This window comes from Triturus cristatus, chromosome 10 (assembly GCF_964204655.1).
Source record: "Triturus cristatus chromosome 10, aTriCri1.1, whole genome shotgun sequence".
Taxonomy (NCBI): Eukaryota; Metazoa; Chordata; class Amphibia; order Caudata; family Salamandridae; genus Triturus; species Triturus cristatus.
In genome coordinates, this window is record NC_140593.1 from 526,598,214 (window position 1) to 526,620,447 (window position 22,234).

The following is a 22,234-nucleotide window of genomic DNA, read 5'->3' on the forward strand; positions in this document are numbered from 1 at the left end:
GGTACTTATACCTTCCGCCACTCCTCTGTCTTTCTCTGTCATGCATCTCGTCTTTCCATTCTGTCAATGCTTCAAACTGTGTTGGTCTTGGTCTCGGTTGTAGATTCATCATTCTCTCAAATTTCTCAAAACCGCTAAATTAAATGAACCATGTTCTGGAAATGCTAAAACTCCCTCATCTTTTGTATACTTTGCCCAATTGTCCAACCAAATACAAGTATGGTATCCATATTTCGCAACCATAAAGGATGCGGGCGACTTTGGTGGGGGAAGCAATTGTCCTTCCCTAGTCACAATCGGTTTGTCCTTCTTAAACAAACTCTTGATTTTTTCTGTTGTTTTAACCAATTGTAGCGCAACTCACACTAACGCACCAATCTGGAACGTCTATGTCACTTCTGTAATTTTCCAATCCCAGCGCGACACACACTAACGCACCAATCTGGAACGTCTACGTCACCCTGTGATTCTCCAATCCTAGTGCGGCGTTCACTAACGTACTAACTAGGAGCGTCTTCGTTTCTTACTGCTGGCCAATCCCAGCGCAGCCTTTCTGACGTCAGCGTTTCTCGCTGTTGCTGCCCCTACTCCTGCTGACCCCTCCTTTACAAAATGTATCGGCAAACTTTCTTACGTTCTTCTGACTTACAGATCTGTTAGTAATAACATAAAAATGCCACCATTGTCTGTTTCGCTAACAAAAGAATAGTTAATGACCTTTCCTACAAGAATTCCGTCTTTCCCGAGAGCAGCGCTTACCTCTGCCCTACTATGGAATCGATACTTCCGTTGATAAAGTAGCACATCCGTCTACCTTACACCTAGTTGGAGACGCTTTGCTCCTGAGAAATAAAACCAGATTTTCGCAATTAACCTGAATGCTATTTCATTCACGCACTTTCATACAGAAAATGTAGTACATTCACAGAGAATTCTGTCTTTCCCGAGAGCAGCGCTTACCTCTGACCTACTACAGAATTATTACACTCGTTAATAAAGTAGCAATTCCCTCTACTTTATCCTTCTATTAAGCTTAGGGAACACCTATTACCTTTCCAGTGATAAGCGTAATCAGAGTGCCTTTTGGACTCCTGGTACCTAAGACCAAAATTTCACAGGTGACCTTCGCTATCCATACACCTCTTTCATACAGAAAAGTCCCTAACAGTAACACACGATGATTTTACCAAATCGAACCCAGACAATGCGTCGTGCAACTTCAATCGTTAAACGTTTTCACCCGTGTACCTACAGGGTAACAACAATTCCGTCTTTCCCGAGAGCAGCGCTTACCTCTGCTCTACTACGGAACCGTTAAAAACTTCCGACTTCCTACATCTCAGAAGCCGTCAAACAACATAGAACTCGACGCGACTCAACATAGTGTTAATACATATACCAATACTTTCCCTCAATCAATAAGCAATTTACAAGCAATAATCACCAAACCAAAACAATAAAAACCATCATACTGCTACCAGAAAAACTGATCCAGCGCAAGAACGGGAAATGGGGAACAACATGTACTAATATCCTCCCTGCATTGCAGACCCGCCATCACACTAGCTCATTCACACACAGAGTCATTGGTGGGTCCCATAACACCAACACTCACACGTCTCTTTCATGAGTCTGCACACACAGGAGGGATGAGTAATTCAAGCGCTGGACATGTGGGGGGAACACCTTATAACCTATAGGGAGAGAAAAGTTATTTTACAAATTATACATTAACATCATTCGCCTATAGATCCTTAATCCTAAACATCAAGGCACTCCACCCACCTGGTCAATGGACCAATTTAGTTGGATTGGTTGATGGTGATTTAGAACCAGCTAAAACACATTATAAGACTCAGAATCCTTATCTCTCTTAATAAACCACAAACTCATAATTCTTGTTAATCAAAATTTGTTTATCTAAATTTTCATAATGACTTATATTTGCATTTATTTCATCAAAATTTAGAATTTCTAGATCAATACAAGTAAACGCGGAACATCATATTTACCTAATCTGGTTATTTGAAGTCCTCTGATTCATTGGCTGTGCATAATCAAATTTTGTCGTAAATTGTCCGAAAAGCAGGCCAAAGCTCAAAGTCCTTTGCTCAGCACGTTACAGTCCCAATTTCTCAGAGGAGCAGAAATCGTGCAAGAATCTATCATAGCCCGTGGATTTAGAAAAAGTTTGCAGTCATCAAGCGGTCAGGCAGCATCTGGATCTTAAGAAAAGTCGTCACAACGAACGTGGAAAAATGATGAATGGAAAAAGAAGAGACCTGGCTCTTTCCCTATTCTACTACCCTTTTTTATAATAGATCAAGTCAAAGAAGATACAATTTTAAAATTTAGAACAGTTGTGATTGGCTGGATCGTCCGACTTATATTTCCAAATTTTCGGTACAGTTCGAGGGGTGAGGTCATTGGTCAGCGATGAGTCGGCTTGTTCCGGTTTACTGTAAGGTTGATTGTTCTCCTGTCTTGGCAAACGTCCCGTTTCATAGCCTTGTCTGGGGACACATTGTGCAAAGGTAGCTATGAGGTTTAGGAGATTTCTCACACATGCGCAGCTCACTCCGCGCCTCATGAGACAGTGGCTACTTCGGCGTGTGGTGACAGCGGCCATATTTGATTTAGGCCCAAATGCCAACTTAAGCGAAACAAACACAAAAGAGTAATTAATACATAGAAATAGTGAATCTAATGTTAACCCCTTACTAATCCCTCTTTGTGCTTGTATTTATCTAGCATATAGCAACATTTAAAGCCATTATATTCACCTTTTCGATCCAATCAGGAACGCAAACATCACAAAAGCAACATATGTCATGCAGTATTCTATTACCACATATACTATTGTTAATATGCGTACAGATTTTAGTTATAAAGGTTATTTAGCCATGTAAAATGCAAATCCCACGTGTAGTTCAAGTTTTAATAATGTTGATTAGTATACATGCAATACTTGTTTAATAATATTATAGTTAATAGATTATATCATTAGTATTTTCATGCAAAATAGAGGAGGTATACAAAATGTTGCACTACCTGCTCCATCAACACCTTACACACGTGCCCCACAATAATGAACAGTCCACACCTGAACCTGGTAAAACTCTGGGTTACTTCATCCTCTAGCTATCCCTAGCTCCTATCCCTAAACATTGCAGCAAGCTGGGCATGGCATAAGCATAAGCGTTAGCAGTTGTAGTACTGTATGTACAGACTTGTTACCTTTGCCGATAGATGCTGTGTCGAGATTCTATTGTAAGGTATTAAAGATGCCCCCTTGGGGATGAGTGACTGGCGGGGCAACTTACTGTACAGTTTCAGACGCGTTGATGTCCACTGAAGGTCCGGACACAGGATGACGTGCTGACGTTCACTGCAGACTTGTGACACAGGATGACGATGCCCACTGCAGACTTGTGGCACAAAATGATGCGCCGATGTCCTATGCAGGCTCGTGACCCAGGAACCACTAGATGCCATTATCATGAAGTTCAATGGCGACTGGAGCTGCTCTGAAGATGCAAACGAGGCTGCACTGACTCCTGATTGCCTAGCAACTGGGTACAGGCAGGGAGTGCCTTTATAGTCTGGATACAATTAAGATGACCGTTGAGTGGGTGACTCTTTTCCTGATTGTATAATCACCAGGCTCATACCATGAGGTTTTCTGGGTGACTCGTTTACTGAGTGTATGATCACCAGGCTCATACCATGACTTGTGACCCATTTCCTGATTGTATAATCATCAGGGCCAGTCTGGGTGCGACTCGTTTACTGATTGTATAATCATGAGGCCCAGACCATAACTTAATGATGTCAACACAACAACTAAACACAAACTATAGGGGGTGAGAGAACACACACAATCAGATGCACACGTGGAAAGCATACAGATATGCTGCACATGGACTATAAATGTGGGTTTATGCAAAATGCATCCTCCAAAATCGCACAACGCCTGCACAGAGATGCACAGCACGACAAGCGTCATATATGGTGGTGTATGTCCCCATGACAATTTTGTTCATACATTTAAATGTTTAGTACACATCAATGAAGTTAAAACACACAATTAATATAATGTAAATTATGTGTATATAATTGCATAATTTTGAAAAATAAAGGGTGGAGCCTAAATTATGCTGCTCCAGATTTCATGTATGGACATACGCCCCACCAGTTTTCAAAATTAAAAGCAGCCTTTGGGAATAATGATATGTTTAATACAGTCTATCTCTGCAGCACTACAGAGACAAAAAAGGCCTGAGAAAGCTTAAGTGAGATAAACCTGAAATAACCTTGTCACTCCAGCTGAGTTTTCTCACTCTTGCAGCTTCTTCCACTTCAATGCGAATTAATTGTAAATTATAATTCTACCAATTTCTTTTTTCAAACGTCTATATGATTTTCATACAAGCTGGCATTCTATGTGCACTGAAACACACAAACATCAAACACATGCACATTGAAGTATACACATCACAGATTTATTTGCATTAAAAACTTGGCAGTTATGTACCACACATCCGAATCATACACCACAGAAAATACATAGCTGCCACGTTTCAGATTGCTTATGTGTTACATTACCATGATTTAAGCGTGTTTATATGTGATGTTTGATGCTTTTATGTGCAACACTATGAATGAAACTTCATTGTAATTAAGACCATGCTGAAAAATCCCTGTAAAGAAAAGTATAAGAAATGACCCCACTTGCAGCCATATGAAGCACTAGATGTAAGTGCCACTCTTTTGTAAATACTTGCACTGAGGTAGTGCTGCATACATGCCAACATTTAAAAGAGAAAAGAAAGAGATTTCTGAAAAATAAATCAGGAGAATGTATTTTCTCCATCGACTTCTATTAGGGCCTGAATCAGGTTACTATCGTGTATAGTATTTGCAAATCTGCTGCTACAGGATTGGATATCAGGAACCCAAATGCACTTTTTTACGTCTCACCTAAACAGCGTGCAAGCGCTGTTTAGGAGCTGACCTCTTGGAATCCCTCTGTACTTTCTTGGAAACTTGTGCATGTTTTGCACTGTTTCCAATGAGTACTTGTGCATGCAGAGCGTTTGCCTTGCGGGAGCGAGCAGCGGCGCCATCTGTTTGCAATTGTCGCACCTGCCACTGCTCGTTCCCGCAAGACAAATGCTCTGCATGCACAAGTACTCATCGGAGTGCCTTTATAGTCTGGATACAATTAAGATGACCGTTGAGTGGGTGACTCTTTTCCTGATTGTATAATCACCAGGCTCATACCATGAGGTGTTCTGGGTGACTCATTTACTAAGTGTATAATCACCAGGCTCATACCATGACTTGTGACCCATTTCCTGATTGTATAATCATCAGGGCCAGTCTGGGTGCGACTCATTTACTGATTGTATAATCATGAGGCCCAGACCATAACTTAATGATGTCAACACAACAACTAAACACAAACTATAGGGGGTGAGAGAACACACACAATCAGATGCACATGTGGAAAGCATACAGATATGCTGCACATGGACTTTAAATGTGGGTTTATGCAGAGTGCATCCTCCAAAATTGCACAACGCCTGCAGAGAGATGCACAGCACGACAAGCGTCATATATGGTGGTGCATGTCCCCATGACAATTTTGTTCATACATTTAAAGGTTTAGTACACATCAATGAAGTTAAGACACACAATGAATATAATGTAAATTATGTGTATATAATTGCATAATTTTGAAAAATAAAGGGTGGAGCCTAAATTATGCTGCTCCAGATTTCATTGTAATTAAGACCATGCTGAAAAATCCCTGTAAAGAAAAGTATAAGAAATTACTCCACTTGCAGCCATATGAAGCACTAGAAGTAAGTGTCACTCTTTAGTAAATACTTGCACTGAGGTAGTGCTGCATACATGCCAACATTTTAAAAGAGAAAAGTAAGAGATTTCTGAAAAATAAATCAGGAGAATGTATTTTCTCCATCGACTTCTATTAGGGCCTGAATCAGGTTACTATCGTGTATAGTATTTGCAAATCTGCTGCTACAGGATCGGATATCAGGAACCCAAATGCACTTTTTTACGTCTCGCCTACGCAGAGTGGAAGCGTTGTTTAGGAGCTGACCTCTTGGAATCCCTCTGTACTTTCTTGGAAACTTGTGCATGTTTTGCACTGTTTCCAATGAGTACTTGTGCATGCAGAGCATTTGCCTTGCGGGAGCGAGCAGCGGTGCCATCTGTTTGCAATTATCGCACCTGCCGCTGCTCATTCCCGCAAGGCAAAAGCTCTGCATGCACAAGTACTCTTTAACTTTCGCAGCCGCGGGGCCGCGCTTGTCTTTCAGCGCTTGTTTTTTATTGCCCATCAACAGTGCATTTCATGGACCAGGAGTTCCCCAGGTGCTGGTAGTACTGTAGTTACATATGTAGTGCAGCCACTGTGTTTGTCACTTGAGCCGTTGTCAGCGCCGTGAGTACCAAAGATGCATTATCTGTGCTACGACTCACTTTGCATTGTACAAGGTACTCCGGCATGTCCTATACATGTTTCACTACAGCATACTTCTGCCAGGACCACAGCCGCTCCGAGAGTTTTGCGGTTTGTGTTGTGCCTGACACCGGATTATTGAGCAGCGCTTCGTTGGCTTCAGGGAACCTCATGGATGATGGGAGCACAAAGCGTATCTACACACCACCGGCGTCCTTGGGCACGCCTGCTGTGGCTGCCGCATTGTACCGCACTCACAGGACTAGATGCCCCACTCGGCTGTGCCCACCTCCTGCCCTGTAAACTCTCCTTCCTGACCGTGCCCCACCTCCTGACCTGTAAACTCCCCTCCCCGAATGTGCCCCACCTCCTGCCCTGTAGACTCCCCTCCCCGAACGTGCAGCATACACTGTATGTGTGAATGAAGCAGCACAAGACCTATGTTTAACGGAATGTCCACTCATTCACTTCCTTGGTGAATTAAAGAGGTCATTAAATGGAAACTGCAAGGTCACAGTGACACCGTCTGCAAAATGCGCTTGAGGCAGTGAATGAACCGTTTTGGCAGGGTTTCATTAAACTCCACGCATTTCACTACTTATTTTGTTTACTTTTCTTAAAGAACTAACAGGTCTGATTGTTTTGTTTGCGAAGGAAGCGCTTCTGTTTACATTCACACCTAGCGTGCAGTCTATCCACTTGCATGGTATTTTGCAGTTCAAGGCACATGTCCAAACACACCTGAGGCATCCAATGCACCAATGAGATTGCAACAATAGAACTATCTCAAGCATTCCACGTTCCTGCACCTCCCTGCTTTTTAATGGACCGGCTCAGTTTAAAGATAGTCAGTGTGTTTTTGGCATTACTGGGGATCTTGAGGAAAAGTGCACCTTTCTGTGTCCCAAGCAAGGGAATAGTTTTACAAAACACACGAACTACCAAGAACTTCTGAACGGAGGCGCCCCTTTCCAAACAAGCATTGGCATAGCCAATAGGTCTCTTTTGGGACCTTATAAGTATTTAGTTATGCAGCAAAATATCCTTGTTGCAACAACAGCAACTGTTGCATGGCTAAACACTTATAAGGTCCCAAAGGCGAGACCTATTGGCTATGCCAATGCTTGTTTTTACTTGTCAGGAGCACAGAGAAAGCGCTATGGCAGGGCAGGGAGAGTGTGATGCAAGTGTTATGCACTGTCCTGCAGGAGCCGGTGACTAGCAGTGCGGAAGACTAGCCTTAAAATCGGTAGTCTCCAGCATGAATCAGGAGGGTTGGCATGGCATGCTCACTGGTGGCATACTGCCATTGTATTTAAAGTTACCTGCCTCTGTAGAGGGCTGGGACTACCCACCATCAGCCTCCCAAACAGTTTACACTGTCCGAGGTTTAACCCTGCATGACAATAGAACTGATTCAGGTGGGAGACTGTAGTGCCGGAAATAACAGGGAGGACGCTGGGTTTGTAGTAGTAACAGCGTGTAGATTTATTGAACATTAATTTTACATATAAGTCGTATTTCAGGGCCCACGAGGAGCGGCGGTGTACGCTCGCCGCCAACGCTCTCCCTCGAGTGTCTCCGCCCCCTCCGCGTCACGGAGCCGCCCGTCCCGATAGGACGGGGCGTCACGTGACACAGAGGGAACGAGACACTCGTCTCTATGATTCCAAAACACTAGCACGTACAACATCTCCCCTTCAACAATATAAACAGCAAAACATTATTCATGTCATGACAAAGTCTTCAAAGCGCTTGGGCGCCCTAACAAATCTGGTAGGCCTCCTAGGAGTCACAAACCGAGGTTGCCCCTCGGCGCATGGCGTGCTACTATATCTGGTACCCCCCTGGACACCCTGGTTGCCTTCGCACTCTCGCACAGACTTCATTCCACCACGCCCACCGGCACCACATGTCTCAACTCGCACCTCCTCATGACATGCTGATTCGCCTTTGCTAGCTCTATCAATAGGCGGGGTGTGCAACCATCCATTATCCGCCCGTTCACTCCTGCCCGCAACCTCGTACTCTTGCCACTCAGGTACACTATCATCATTCCTGGGCCCACTCGCACGGCCTCCATTCATGATGATGTTTTCCTGGCCTGCTTTGAGCTTGACGATGTCATCTTTGCTTCTCCATCCTCCACTTTCCAAACACACTGCCCCTTTCCTAACCTCCCGCACACGTACACGAGTTTGGAAGACTGACTCCCCCTTCATCACCTTATGCGGCTTCTTTACTAGCACCCAATCTCCCTGTTCCACATCCTTTGCTTTGGCTCTATTCACAGTATCAGCGTACCTTTTGGCACACTCTTGCTTGGCCATGATTCGCTCCCTGACTCTCAGCGTCTTCTCTTGCACACCCTCCGTGTCTTCTCGTACATCATACCATTCGTTGTATTTGGGGGTAAGCTCACTGGTGCACCGTCTCCCCCTCATCAAATAGAAAGGTGTGTGGCCTGTAACAGCATTTGGAGTGTTATGGTAAGTGTGCACCTTGTCCGCGAGAAACATCTTGACTTCCAAATTGGACGCAATGGCTAGCTGAATTCCTTCTTTGAGGAACCTGTTCATTCTCTCCACCTGCCCATTGCTCTTCGGGCTGTACAATGGGGTCTTCTCCTGCTTGATCCCTGAGTGGGTGAGAAAATCCATCATCTTCTTGGATACCAGCTGGGTGCCGTTATCAGATACCATGACCTTCGGTTGCCCTTCCTGAGCGAAAATTTTTCGTAGAACTTGAATCACCCGGTCCGTGGTAACCTCTCGGACGAACTTGTACTGTATCCACTTGGAGTAGTAGTCGGTGATCACGATGAGAAATCTGCAGTCCTCCGGCAGCAGCGAGAACGGACCCGCGAAGTCGATGGCAACCTTGCTCCATGGGCCAGCCGGAATCTCCACCCTCTGCAGCTCCCCTCTGCTGGTCTTCCAATGCTTGTCCGCCTTCAGACACTGCTCGCATCTGTCTATGAAGTCGCAGACATCGCTGGTCATCCCCGGCCACCAGTAGTACATTTTCAATAGATTCTTGGTCGCGGTGCCGCCAGGGTGACCTTTGTGGGCAATCCTTATCAGCTTGCTCCTGAGGCCTTCCGGAGGGACGAACAGCTTGTGCCGTTTCAAGAAGCCATTCTCGAGGGTGAGTTCCGCACTCACCTGCTGGAAGCTTCAGAGCGAACCGTGTGGATTCCGAACAGGAGGCCAATGGGATGTCATGTGGCCCATCACGGTGCGGAGAACCACGTCCTTCTCCTGAGAAGCGAGCCACTCCTCCTCTGATATGGAACCTTCGCACATCGTCGTGGCATCCACCAGAGCCACCACACACTCCGTATCGTCAAGGGACCCACCATCGTCCCCTGTCACGGGCAAGCGGGACAGGCAATCCGCTCTGCAGTTGAGGCCACCCTTGATGTGCCGGATCGTGAAGTGGTATTCCTGCAGCTTGGACAGTAGGCGCAGCAGCCGCGAACTGGCCTTCCCATTACCACGGCCCTCGTCGGCCATCATGTAGATCAGGGGTTTGTGATCCGTGACGATTTAGAACACCTTGCCCCACAAGTAGTTCTTCAGTTTCTCCACCGCCCAGACACAGGCGAGCGTCTCGCGCTCGATGGTGCTGTAGTGCTTCTCGGCATCGCTCAAAGAGCGGGATATGAAGGCGATGGTGTTCTCCTTCTGCCCGTGGAACTGGCAGAAAACCGCCCCAATGCCCTTTGCACTTGTATCGACAGTGACCACATTCCGCAAGTCCTTGTTGTAAGGCTGCAGCACCGGAGCCTCTGCGATACCCCTCTTGACGGCCTCGAACGCCGCGTCCTGCTCCGCTGCCCATGCGTACTTGACATTCTTCCTCAGCAAGGCCCTCAGTGGCTCCACCGTGGTCGCGTACCCCTGCAGGAACTTCAAATAGTACTCACTGAGCCCCAGGAAGGACCGCAGTGCGTCCTTGTCGCTAGGGCACGGAGCTTCTCTGATCGCCTTCACCAGGTCTTCCTTGGGAGCAATCCCATCCGGGGTCAAAACATGCCCCAAGTATTCGATCTTGGTCTCCATAAATTTGCATTTGTCTTTGGAGACTGTCATCCCCTTCTCACGCAAAACCTCCAACACCTTGCCCAACACCACCAGGTGCTCCGCTTCGTCCTTGGTGTGAATCAAGATATCGTCCTGGAACGCTTCTACCCCCTCCATGTCACAGAACAACAGATCCATCAACTTTTGGAACACCCCCGAAGCAGAGGCGAGTCCGAAAGGCAGCCGGACATACCTGTACGCCCCAAACGGAGTGACAAACGTGGTCAGCTTCTTAGAGCCTTCGGTGAGGCAGACCTGGTGGTACGCGGACTTCAGATCAATCAGGGTAAAGAGTCGGGACCCGGACGTTGACGCCAAAATGTCCTGAATGTTGGGCAGAGGGTGACAATTGACCAGGATGTTGTTATTGAGGGAACGCAGGTCCACGCATAGGCGGATGTCTCCAGATCTTTTCTTCTTCGATACGACAATCGCGGACACCCATTCCGAAGCACCGGCACCTTCAATCACACCTTCATTCTCCAACTTGTCCAGCACAGCCTTGAGTTCCGCCCTGACAGATAGGGGCACAGTCCTGACCTTGTGCTTGATCGGCATAGCCCCCTCCTTCAGCTGTATGTCGTGCACGAAGCCTTTCACACACCCTACTTCATTTGCGAAGACCGAACTAAATTTTGCAAGGACTCCGGACAACCCACCCGGTTCATCGTCCGCCTGAATAGAATTGACCCAGTCAGCTCTGAGGACTATGGGATCCGCTGCCCCTGGGATTAGCATCACTCCCAACTTCGCCAGATCCTTCCATCCCACAAGGCTTCTCCCTTTCTCGGCCACGTAAATCTTGGTATTGATGGCCCTCCCTTTGAAAGTGAGGGTATCGGAAAAATACCCTTTCATCACTATATCCTGCTCCCCAAACGCTTTCGGGTTTACATCCGTCACACGCAATTGCACATCGTGCCACTTCGCATCAAACGTAGTGTCGGAAATCAGGGTAATAGGGGAACCTGAATCAGCAGTGAACGGAAGCTCAACAGAGCCGATCATAACGGAGCCTATGGGCCCCTTCACTCGCCCATCCTCTGCATCAATAGAGAGCACTATATCCCCAAGCGCCTCGAGATCACTTTCGCTCACAGAACTCACTTTCACACTGCTAGCTGACTTCCTGGTCTTGCATACAGCAGCAAAGTGGCCCACCCTCTTGCACTTAGTACATTTCCTGCCAAGCGCAGGGCAAGCCTTACTGTCCGCCAAATGATCTAGCGCTCCGCACCTGAAGCAAGCGAGCGGCTTCCTACCCGCCCCCTTATCATTCGCCCCTCTGTCAGGAAGCCTCTGGGCGGATTTGCTCCTGTCCTGCACATAAAACACATTGGCAGCGTGGCTAGTCTTGGCAAGTTCCTCTGCGGACACCAGGGATCTCTCGATGGCCTTCGCAATCGCCACCACCTCCTGCAGCGTAGGATCGCGGCACGTCAGTAATCGTTCCTGCACTTTCTTGGAGTGGCAGTAGAACACCACCTGGTCCCTGATGTAAGTGTCCGTCATGCCCGCAAATTCACAGTCTTGGGCCAGAACGCGCAAGCAGGCAATATATTCCTCTATAGTCTCCCCTTCTTCCTGCTTCCTAAGCGCAAATTTGTGGCGCCCCACCATGATGTTAGTCTCTTCAGCATACTGCAGCTCCAACCTCCTCACCGCCTCCTGGAACGCGTTGAGCTGAGTGGTAACACCAGGCGGATTCACGAACACAGGCAAACTGTCGAAGACCTCTTGCCCCGCTTTCCCCAGCAGTCCGAACAACAGCGCCTTCTTCCGCTCCGCCGAGTACCCCGTGCCATCAATGGAAACAATATAGTTCTCGAAAGCCCTCAACCAGCTCTTCCACTTCATGCATGGCTTGCCGGGAACCTCCAAGAAGAGAGGCGGGACACAGATGTTGCCACCGTGCGCCATTTTGAGCACGCCCCACAGACGTGGCGCGGAAGGCAGGCACCCCCACGCAGCGGCAGCACCCCAAGCCTTGGCAGAACGTGAGCACAAGGGAGGAGGACCAAGCAGGGCGTAAACACCGCTAGGCGAGACCCCACAGCAACAGAAAGTACCTGGCACTCAGGGCCGGAGACAGCAGCTTGCAGGAGGGCCAGAGGGGGGGGCCACCAGCACAGAAGCGTCCCGGGAACAGCACCAACAGGCAGGAGCACGAGGCAAGAAGACAGTCGAGGCAGGCAGCAAAGCAGGAACTAGAGGCAGCAGGGAGGGACTTCAGCAGCAGACGCCCACGTGGAAGGACTCCGCTTCAACCGGCAAGGACAGCAGGGCATGGAGAGACACTCGTGGGCCCAGCTTCCAGAACCCTCGTCGCCATTTGTAGTGCCGGAAATAACAGGGAGGACGCTGGGTTTGTAGTAGTAACAGCGTGTAGATTTATTGAACATTAATTCTACATATAAGTCGTATTTCAGGGCCCACGAGGAGCGGCGGTGTACGCTCGCCGCCAACGCTCTCCCTCGAGTGTCTCCCCCCCCTCCGCGTCACGGAGCCGCCCGTCCCGATAGGACGGGGCGTCACGTGACACAGAGGGAACGAGACACTCGTCTCTATGATTCCAAAACACTAGCACGTACAACAGAGACTCCTTATTTTTTAAGTCAAAATTTGCTTTAAAAAATTGCCTTTCCTTCAATAGAAGTCAATTGGGGTAAATACATTTCCCTGGTTATTTTTTTTTAATGATCTTCCACTTTACTTATTTAAAATGTTGGCATGTATGGTTTAACGACAACTTAATCTTTTCTTGAACCCTTAGCTGTCCTGGCTGCAGACGCAGGGAAGTAGCAAAATGCTGGGTTTCAGAATCTTTCTCAGCGCACTGGCAATTAGCTTTTCACACTGGTGGCACATAAAGAATAACTACTTTTGAGAGCAGAGTAACTCCACAAATTGCGTAACAAAATGTTCCAGTGCGGGAAATACTAGCGATTTAGACTGAACCGTGATGCCTTGCACTTAGCAGGGCTGAAAACAGTAAAATATAATATGTCCCAAACTGTAAAGTCGGACACTCAAATACACTCAATTTGTCAGATACATTTACAAAAAAAATACCTAGTTGCTTTGTTATTGCTTGTAAGGCGCATGAGATAACTTCGAGTCGAGTTCGCGCAATATAAAACGGAAACCAAAAAATACGCCTAATGTTGTTTTGTTGCACTTTATAACGTAGCTTGGTACCATTCTCTGGTTGGAAATTGGGGGATTTAACAACACCTAAGATGGCGAACGCGTGAATGCACCGTTTCAGCTCCCATTCCAGAATTGAAAAGAAACTCCGCTCGCAGGTTGTGTCTGAAACTGACAGAGGGGCGGGAACTATAAACACAGATATGACGGGGCTGGGGGCTGGCCTGGGAGTCGACCCGCCCACTTCCACTCAAAAGGCGCCTTTTTCACCCCATCCCATACTGCAGTTTGTTTCTCTTCCTGTCTAGAACTTCTTCCTCCCGCCCGTACCATTAAGAATTGTTAATTATTGGACCGTAAAAGCAGACACGTATTCCCAAAACTAATAATTGCCACAAATGACTTGCAATATGCGAGTTATTTGGTGCTGTTAACTACAGTGCCTACATAGCAAAAGCAGTACCGATTGAGTCTTTAGGTGCACTCTGTGTCCGTTTCCCCCTCGGAAGCCAGCACAATGGTACAGGCCAAGGCGCGCGCTGGCCCTGGCGGTTCGGTGGCTCCAGGGGGCGGGGCGCTTCAGGCTGTGGCGCGGAAAGAACACGCTGGGCCTGGCTGTATGGGTCCTGGAAGTAGCATCTGCTGATGCAGGGGTAGGGGGACGAAATTCCGGGCTGAGGCCATGGAGGAGCTGAAGGTTCCCGAGGACATGTTTAAGGATGTCAAGTTCTATCCGGTTGGAGATCTGGATCCTCAGGTACTTGGGACGGAAGGTCTGGGAAGTAGGACCCGTGCTCCAAAAGGGAAGGAGAGGTCAGTACTTTCTGACCTGGGTCTTGGGCGGCAAGAAAGGAAGCACCCGGGCATTGCAAGGCTGTGTCTGCGTCCTGCTCTTGAAGCATTAACGCAAGAGGCCCATGTTTTGAGCTGCTGCAGATACAAACTTGTACACCGTTTGTTGGCCCGAGGCCTTGCTATGCTTATCCCAGATTGTAAACTGCAGAGTTTAATTTCCGATGTATGGCCCTCAAGGGCGCCGTCTATCACCATAGTGAGATTGCAGGGTGCGTGCGAGAGTTCCACTCGGAGCTACAGGTGGGAGAGTTCGGGAATCGACTGAGCCAAGAAGGCTAGGCTAGTTCCGAGACTGCAGCCAGGATACTACTTGTAGGCTATTGCGTCGCTCTCACTCCATATGCATGCGCCTAACACTAACGTTGCATAAAATAAATGTATAGTTCCCTGTCTTTAGGGAAAACACCCCCCATCCGAAGGCAGAATAAGGCTTAACATATGTTTATTTGTAAGTCCACTGCATTAAAAAACGTGAAACAAATGTTTAAAGCATTAGGGTAAATGGTATACCATGCAGGTACTAAAAGAGATCATTTTGTAAACGTAGAGACAACATGTAGGAATCTTTCGTTTCATTGAGGAACTTTATGTAGTTTCCGACGTGGCTGTAGGTTTACATCCACAAGTGCACCCATCGCCAGGTCACACTTTGAGAGCTTGAAAGTTACCAGTTGGAGTTCTGATGCATATGCGTTTCTTGATTGGTGGGCAATGTCTGTACATTACTCTTGGAAGTGTTTTGTGTGGACGCTTTTCCCCGTAAGGTGTCTGAAGGTAATCTGTAAACACGCAAATGGTAATGGGGGAATGCTTGCAATAAGTGTAACCACTGACAACCTCTTTAGGGAAGCGTTCCAACCCTTCGCTCTATTGCTCACCATGCCATCTCACTGTGGACCCAGTCATATGTAATTAAATCTCGACTCTGCTCCAGTCGAAACAATCCATTCTGTAGCTGCCAGGTCTTAGTTATACAGATGGACTTAATTTAGGTCGTTTTTGTGCTGACTTTTACGTACATAAAACCTTGAGTTAAATGTAAATTCCCCAAGTTTAAATACCTGCGTCCACATAGGCGTGCATTGAAAGTAAGCAAATGAAAGTAGCTCCTGGGTGCCAGCATTTTTCTGTTAATAGCAGCTGTTTAGAATAGAATGTCCAAGAGTTAGTGTATTTAAAAAATGAGTTCTTTGCACGCTGTTGCTTTAGAAAGCAACTGTGTGGCTCTATCGTTCTACGTATTTTTTTTCTTGATCCTGTTATTCCATTAGTGAGTTAAACCGTCATGTAAGCCCACTGAGTCTTTTTCCATTAGATGATCGTCAGACCCCAAAGTTAGCCTATGTGGGTGAGCGGTCACCCAATGTGAGCGATTCTTTTCTTGATGGTTACCGATCTCTCTATCGAGACTGATGGTGTTAGCAGAGAAATTAGAGAAGGGAGAGCCTACTATTTTCTCCTGTATAAAAGGTCTGTTCAGTCTCGCCTGACTGAAGTCCTTTAATATCTGTGATGTATGTAAACATCTGTGAGTTTGTGGTTGATAAAGTCAACGTGCATGTCTGATCAGCATGTGGTGAAATTCCTTTGACTGTGCTTTCAGAACGGTGGTTGACTTTGTTTAGGGCTGTATACAACACAACAAAATACTGTTGTCCCTCAGTGTTTTGAAGGACTAGTCAGCTGGTTATGTACTAGATCTATTTAGAAAACCCTCACCCACATCTCTGTAGCATTCTTCATCATGGGGTTCGCTCCTTTCCATAACAGGATGTTGTCATCCATGAAGGACACCATAAGAGCTCTTAGGCGGTTAGCCTGATTTAGTTATACTCATCAGTTTGAGGTGGTGTCTCTGCTGGGTCCCATCCTTTGCGCGAAGGTAAGAAGATTGGTCCTCATGCAGTTCATAAGCATTGGCAGGACTTGTGGCTTGTTAGTTACTGCGATACTTCAGACTTACTAAGCGAAGGTAAGAAGATTGGTCCTCATGCAGTTCATAAACATTGGCAGGACTTGTGGCTTGTTAGTTACTGCGATACTTCAGACTTACTAATTATAATGCAGCTAACATGAATTTAAGGACCATAGAGATCCGCCCAAACTATCAATTTCTAATACTGCTGAAGCTGTGTGCATTAAAAGAATACAATATTGAAGGTTGCATATGGAAGAGATAGCTGCCTGGCAGCGGGAGGTTTGTGTGCAATTGATAATGACAAATACTTGTTTCTACTGTAGTTCAAACAATGAAAATGCTTCATGTACAATGTGATATGATGCCCTCATGCCATTTCATTTGAGGTAGCATAGCATGACACAAGGCAATACATCAATGTTAGGCAACCCCCAGCATTGCAGTCATATTTGAAACTGAATGATGAATCTATTTAGTGCAAAGCATAGCTGAGACCCTAGTGATACCCCCCCCAAAAATTTTTTTGCCACTAATACATTTGCAGGATAAGCACAGAAAGGTGTTCATTTTCATTGAGCTCTTACCCATCCATTCATTTTAATTATGAAATTTTAAGGAAAGATAAATGCAGGTGAGTTTGAAGGAAATGAAGTGTTAGCTATTATAGGTGTTTGGTAATGGTATGTAGGTAGAAACAAGTTTGTAAAGGGCTCATTCAGGTTCTGCCCAGGGATTTACAGTTAAAATGGGATTCCTGCAGATCATTTTAACTCGTACATTTTTAGTAGAACTGGAAAGAATCTTGGATACTTTTTTCCGACTCTGCTGAACATGCTACTTGCAAAGAATTTCCAATAATATGTCTGTTGCTTTAAGTAAACCACGGAAAGGAGAACGTTCCTCTATGTAGCCGATGCACTCGAGGTTGCTAGCTGGCGGGGAATCAAGTTGCTGGGAGATCTGAATTTCAGATTAAGGGTGGGCGTAGTTCGCGAAGCAGCACTTCGCGAAGCTACGCAAAGTGCAGTTCGCACTACGCGAGCTTCGCGTAGCACTTCGCGAACTGCGTAGTAACATGTTCACACTGTGCAAGATGTTGTTTTCAATGATTGCACAGTGCGGACAAGCAACCGGCACTGTGCAATCATTGAAAATGGCATCTTGCACAGTGCGAGCTGTAGTTTTCTGCTGCTCGAGGAGATTTTTACTCGAGCGGCAGCTTTCTCAACGCGAACTGGTAGTTTCTCATCGCGAGCGGTCGCGAGCATACGCGACCCCTCGCAATGAGAAACCTGACCTCCTCGCGTTGGGAATCTCGCCGGGAGGTTTATTTTCCTTGTTCGCGATCACCAACTTGATGTTGCTGATCGCGAACAAGGAAAAAGTCTCGCCGGGATGTCATTTTGCTTTCTCGCGGTCGCCAACTTGACGTTGAGGACCGCGAGCAAGCAAAAAATGACCGCAGCACTACGCAAGACTACGCTACGCGTGTTCGCACTGTGCTACGTGCAATTCGCGTAGTGCGAAGTAGCGCGAACTTCGCAAACTTTGCGAGCGTAGCGCTTTGCCCAGGCCTATTTCAGATCATAATGCCCTCACACACCTGTTGGGGTGTCATGCTTCATCATAGGGCGCCCCTCGTCAGACCACCGCTGCAATGTCTGACGGGCCTGGTGGCTTCTTTAGAGGAGGTCTTCAGATTTGAGGGCGCTGTATGTGGTGGGTGCATGTGGGCTAAAAAACAGTGAACTGTTGTGTGTGCAAGATGACTTAAAATAGGCACTGGACCCCGGAACAATTTAATTCAAAATGGGTCCAGGACTAAGTAAAAACAGTGGCGTTACCAGGGTAGCTTTATGTGTGCATGGTCAACATGTTTCGTGCCTTAGAAGCCGAAGCATCGGGTGGCACTTCATTAGGACCTTAATAAAAAAAAGAGCCCCCTAATGGGGCCGAGGGACTCTCCGAAAGTTGAGGATGTCCAAATGAAGTGTGACTGATCCCGAGTAAGGAACCAGTGTAAAGTCCCCACCTAGAAGGATGGAAAGGATACAGAAAGTAGAGAGAACCACGACATAAAAATTCCAAAATGTAACTGTGTCCACGAAATTCAGTGACATGAATGACAGTCTAGTCTCCCCACAAGTGTGGGAAAAGGTACAAGTTGCTACAAAAGTCCAGGGAAGGACATGACTGCCGACCCAGTAAAACTGGTAGTTAAGTGAGTTGCAGTCAAAAACATAAAAGCAAGGCGCGCATAAGCATATCCAATAAATTGGTAAGCCAACAGAAAATGAATGTCAAAACCCTTGTCAATGGGAAGGGAATACGCAGAGCTTATCTTACCTCAATGGCGGGGGTACACTACTTCATAGGCGAAGGGGGGGGACCAGACCACTGTAGGGACCACCTTGAGGTAAATATTTAAGTAGTAGAACAGAGCAATACAAACATTGATGAAATGCCCAAACACCTCGAGGAACAATACCCATTCCGTTGGATTTAAAGGGGAAACCAGAGGGCTAGTGACCCTAAAAAATGTGATAGACGGGTGATTACGCCTGGGAGGCTACCCCCGTGACACATAAGTAGTGGAACAGATAAAAAAAAACATTAAAAAACTAGGTGTTTAAGTAGCCAGCCCTTGTTTGAAATAGTAATCTTGAACAGTAGCCAGAAGAAAATATCTTTATATTGTAGTTTTATTAAACACAGTGGCATTTATTAAGGTGCCCTAGTTGAACTTGTGGTAGTTCCCATTTGCACTGGCTAAAAATGCATGTTTTGAAATGCTTCCTAAAAGCAAGATGGCTAGTGGTGGTCTAAATTGGTGGCGGAGAATTCCAGGATTTAGCAACTAAAAAGGAGAAGGGGCTACTATTGCGTGCTTTCCAGTATTTAGGAACCTTCAATAGACAGGCTGAAGATGATCAAATTATCAGGGTACCATGATAACAGGAAAAGAAGCCTTTTCATAAATTGAGTTTTTGCCATACGTATTGTAACCATGCAAACTATATATTCAAAAACCATTGATCTGGTAATGCTCGGTGATAGAAATGGCATACCACCAATCTTGTATAATGCAAGATTGGTGGCATGTCATTTTTCTCACTAAGTGAAAATTCCTTGTGGACATGGTGGGGGCACGTTCTGAATCCTCTTTTTGTCAGTTCCTCATATACAATAATCTGTTGTTTAGTTCATTTAGTGTCACATTTCTCATTTGATATACGCTAATGAAACTTTTTGGGGGAGTGTGAATAGGTTAGAGTTTATATACAGCATTATTTTTAGACTCTTCTATTGTTGAAGACCTGTTGTGTACATTATCATTGCTTACAGGAGGCAGTGTCAGCTCATTGCATATTATTGGTCGGCTTTCTTTTCAGTTTCATTACCTGCTTCTTATTCAGTGGTTTTCCTTTCTCTTATTGCGTTTGCACCTGCCCTGGAGCATAGCTTTGTTACCACCCTTTTGATTGGTTACATCTTATCCTTGCATTCAGGGATCTACTGTTCTTTTGATTTTAGCATTCTATTGGAGTGAATGCATTTTCTAGCGCTCTCCTGTGTGCCTCCCCCCTTCACTGGGCAGAATACAAATATTTTAATGAAATTTCCTCAGATAATCTTGCTCTGGCCTCCAAGGTAGGCTACTTTTTTTTTTTTATTCTGCTTTATTAAGACAAACAAGCTTCAGATACAATCAAATCTCAATATGTAAATAGAAAGAATGTTGAAGACATGGCAAATGCCAGGCATTATAGAACACAGTATACAGTTACAGTGTAGGCAATGCTGCCCGCTACCCTCTAGAATACATCCCTAAACCATCCCGGAAAACCCATTCCTTGCCATTCATGAGACCCATCAAAGGTTGGCTACTTTTAACAGTGCTTGGATAGAAAATATGTAAATTATTTGCTTTCATTCACCTCCCCTTTTGGATTTTTGTGGAACATTTCTCTATCCCATTAACAAACCCATTGTGCCGATTCAGTGGCGCAATCGCTGTGTGTTACGAGGGAACTTTTCCTCCTTGTGCATTGTGGATTTTCAAATCCATAGCTCCTATGATTGGCTGGTCTTGACAGATACATTGATTTAGCTATCTGTGGGGGGAAAAAGACAAAGAAATAGGACATTAGAAGGCATGGCGAACCTACCTTCAGGCCCAGTGTGTGGAACCACCAGCAATAAAATGAGTAAAAAAACTATCATAGGATTTATGAATTCTGTTCTGGTTTAATAAATTCCAGACCCCCTCCCGGGTCCGCGGGACCCAGGGATTGTTCAGAATTTGCAAATCCAATATAAGATACCCAATTTCTGTTAAAGTAAAATAAAAAGTATTGATGGGGCTCTGAGGGCACCTCCTGCTGTGTTCAACTGATGGCCCATCACAACAAGGGGTGGCTGTGAGTTGGACACATGGCCTAATTGGCTGTAGCTGACTCCCTGCTGTGCATTTTTAAAGTTCATGTTCAGAAGAGGTTTGCTTCATTTTTTTGGGGGGGGGGGGTGCGCAGCGGGTGTCTCCAAATACCAAGCGTTGTAGCCTATCCTCTTTAATGCTAGTCAAAGGCTGTTCACAGTGTGGTTGCCTGCCTGCTCTTGGTTGGGTGCAGAACTGGCCACCAGCCAGTTGCTGAGGCCCTCTGTGGCTATTCCGCTGTGAATATCGAGTTGTGTGTGTTCTTTTAACTTAAGTGTCATGCCCATTATTCGTAGAATGCATTTGTATGTAGTTCTCTCCGAAGAAGCATTTTTAAAGAATTTTATGATCTTTACAACAATCACATACTTATATGCCTTTTAAACTAAATTCCATTAAACTTTAGTTAAAGGGAGGGCGTGCTTGCTTTCCAGAATGTTAAACTGCAGTTCAGCAGTTCTAGTTGGGCATGCATTTCTAACGTCTGAAGCCAAGTTTAGTGTGATGACAAATGACTTGTGACCCTTCCGTCTCTGATGCTCCATAACTTTGTAACTTTTTCATGATGCCCTTTCTTAAGCATTTGGTAAAAAATTGTCATTATTTAGGAGACAATATGATGGAGGATTTTTGATTATGACACCACTTCTCATATGTGGCAGTACCTAATGGGCATACGATTGCACTTTGGAAAATGACTTAAGTTGTTAGAGTACACTAGCTATTGGGCATGTAACTGCATGTTTTAGGGAACCAATAAGACGCTTGTCCTCTGACCGCTTCAGTGTGATTGTTTAAGTGAGAACATTTTGGTCGAGTTGCAGCCTTTTCGTCCCCCATGCATTATCTCTGAGCACATTGTTTGGCTTGTAAGCGGAATAGTGTGGAAATGTGGATTTTCCTGATCAGTTATGTCCCCTATCTTGGACCCCAACGGTTCTATATGCATGTTACAAGTACATGTATGTTCCCTCTAGTTCCAGTTTCTAAGACGCAAACATATGTGTGTCTACCGTCGACATGTTCTCTGTCAGATCCGCCATCGATGGGCTGGATATTCGATTCCTAAGTATGAAAGGCCACCGACTTTATATGGCTAAGTTACTCCATTTTTACAGTTCAGGCAAGTAGGCCCGATTCTGTCCTCAAAGCCTTTCCCTGCTCTCTGTCTTTGACAGCTTCAGCTTGAGCTCGCATCTGTATCCATGAACTTTGCCCTACTCCCTGTGCAGCTAACGGTGCCTGCCTCGGCCAGTTTTCGCCTGCCTGACAAGAAGCTGTATTTCACCTTCGAATTATCT

General features: G+C 45.9%; 1 protein-coding gene across 4 annotated transcripts in view; it reads left to right on the forward strand.

Annotated features, from left to right (window-relative positions):
* Window positions 1–14,254: 14,254 nt before the first annotated feature.
* Window positions 14,255–22,234, forward strand: part of PAXIP1 (PAX interacting protein 1) — a 167,951-nt gene continuing 159,971 nt past the window's right edge. For 3 of the 4 annotated variants that reach the window (XM_085631990.1, XM_085631989.1, XM_085631991.1), the window contains exon 1: window positions 14,256–14,479. In XM_085631990.1, the coding sequence (XP_085488116.1) occupies window positions 14,405–14,479 (75 nt within the window). In that variant the 5' untranslated portion in view covers window positions 14,256–14,404. Of the gene's footprint in view, window positions 14,480–22,234 lie in introns of all 4 variants that reach the window. The other variant, XR_014970139.1, reaches the window with a different exon arrangement.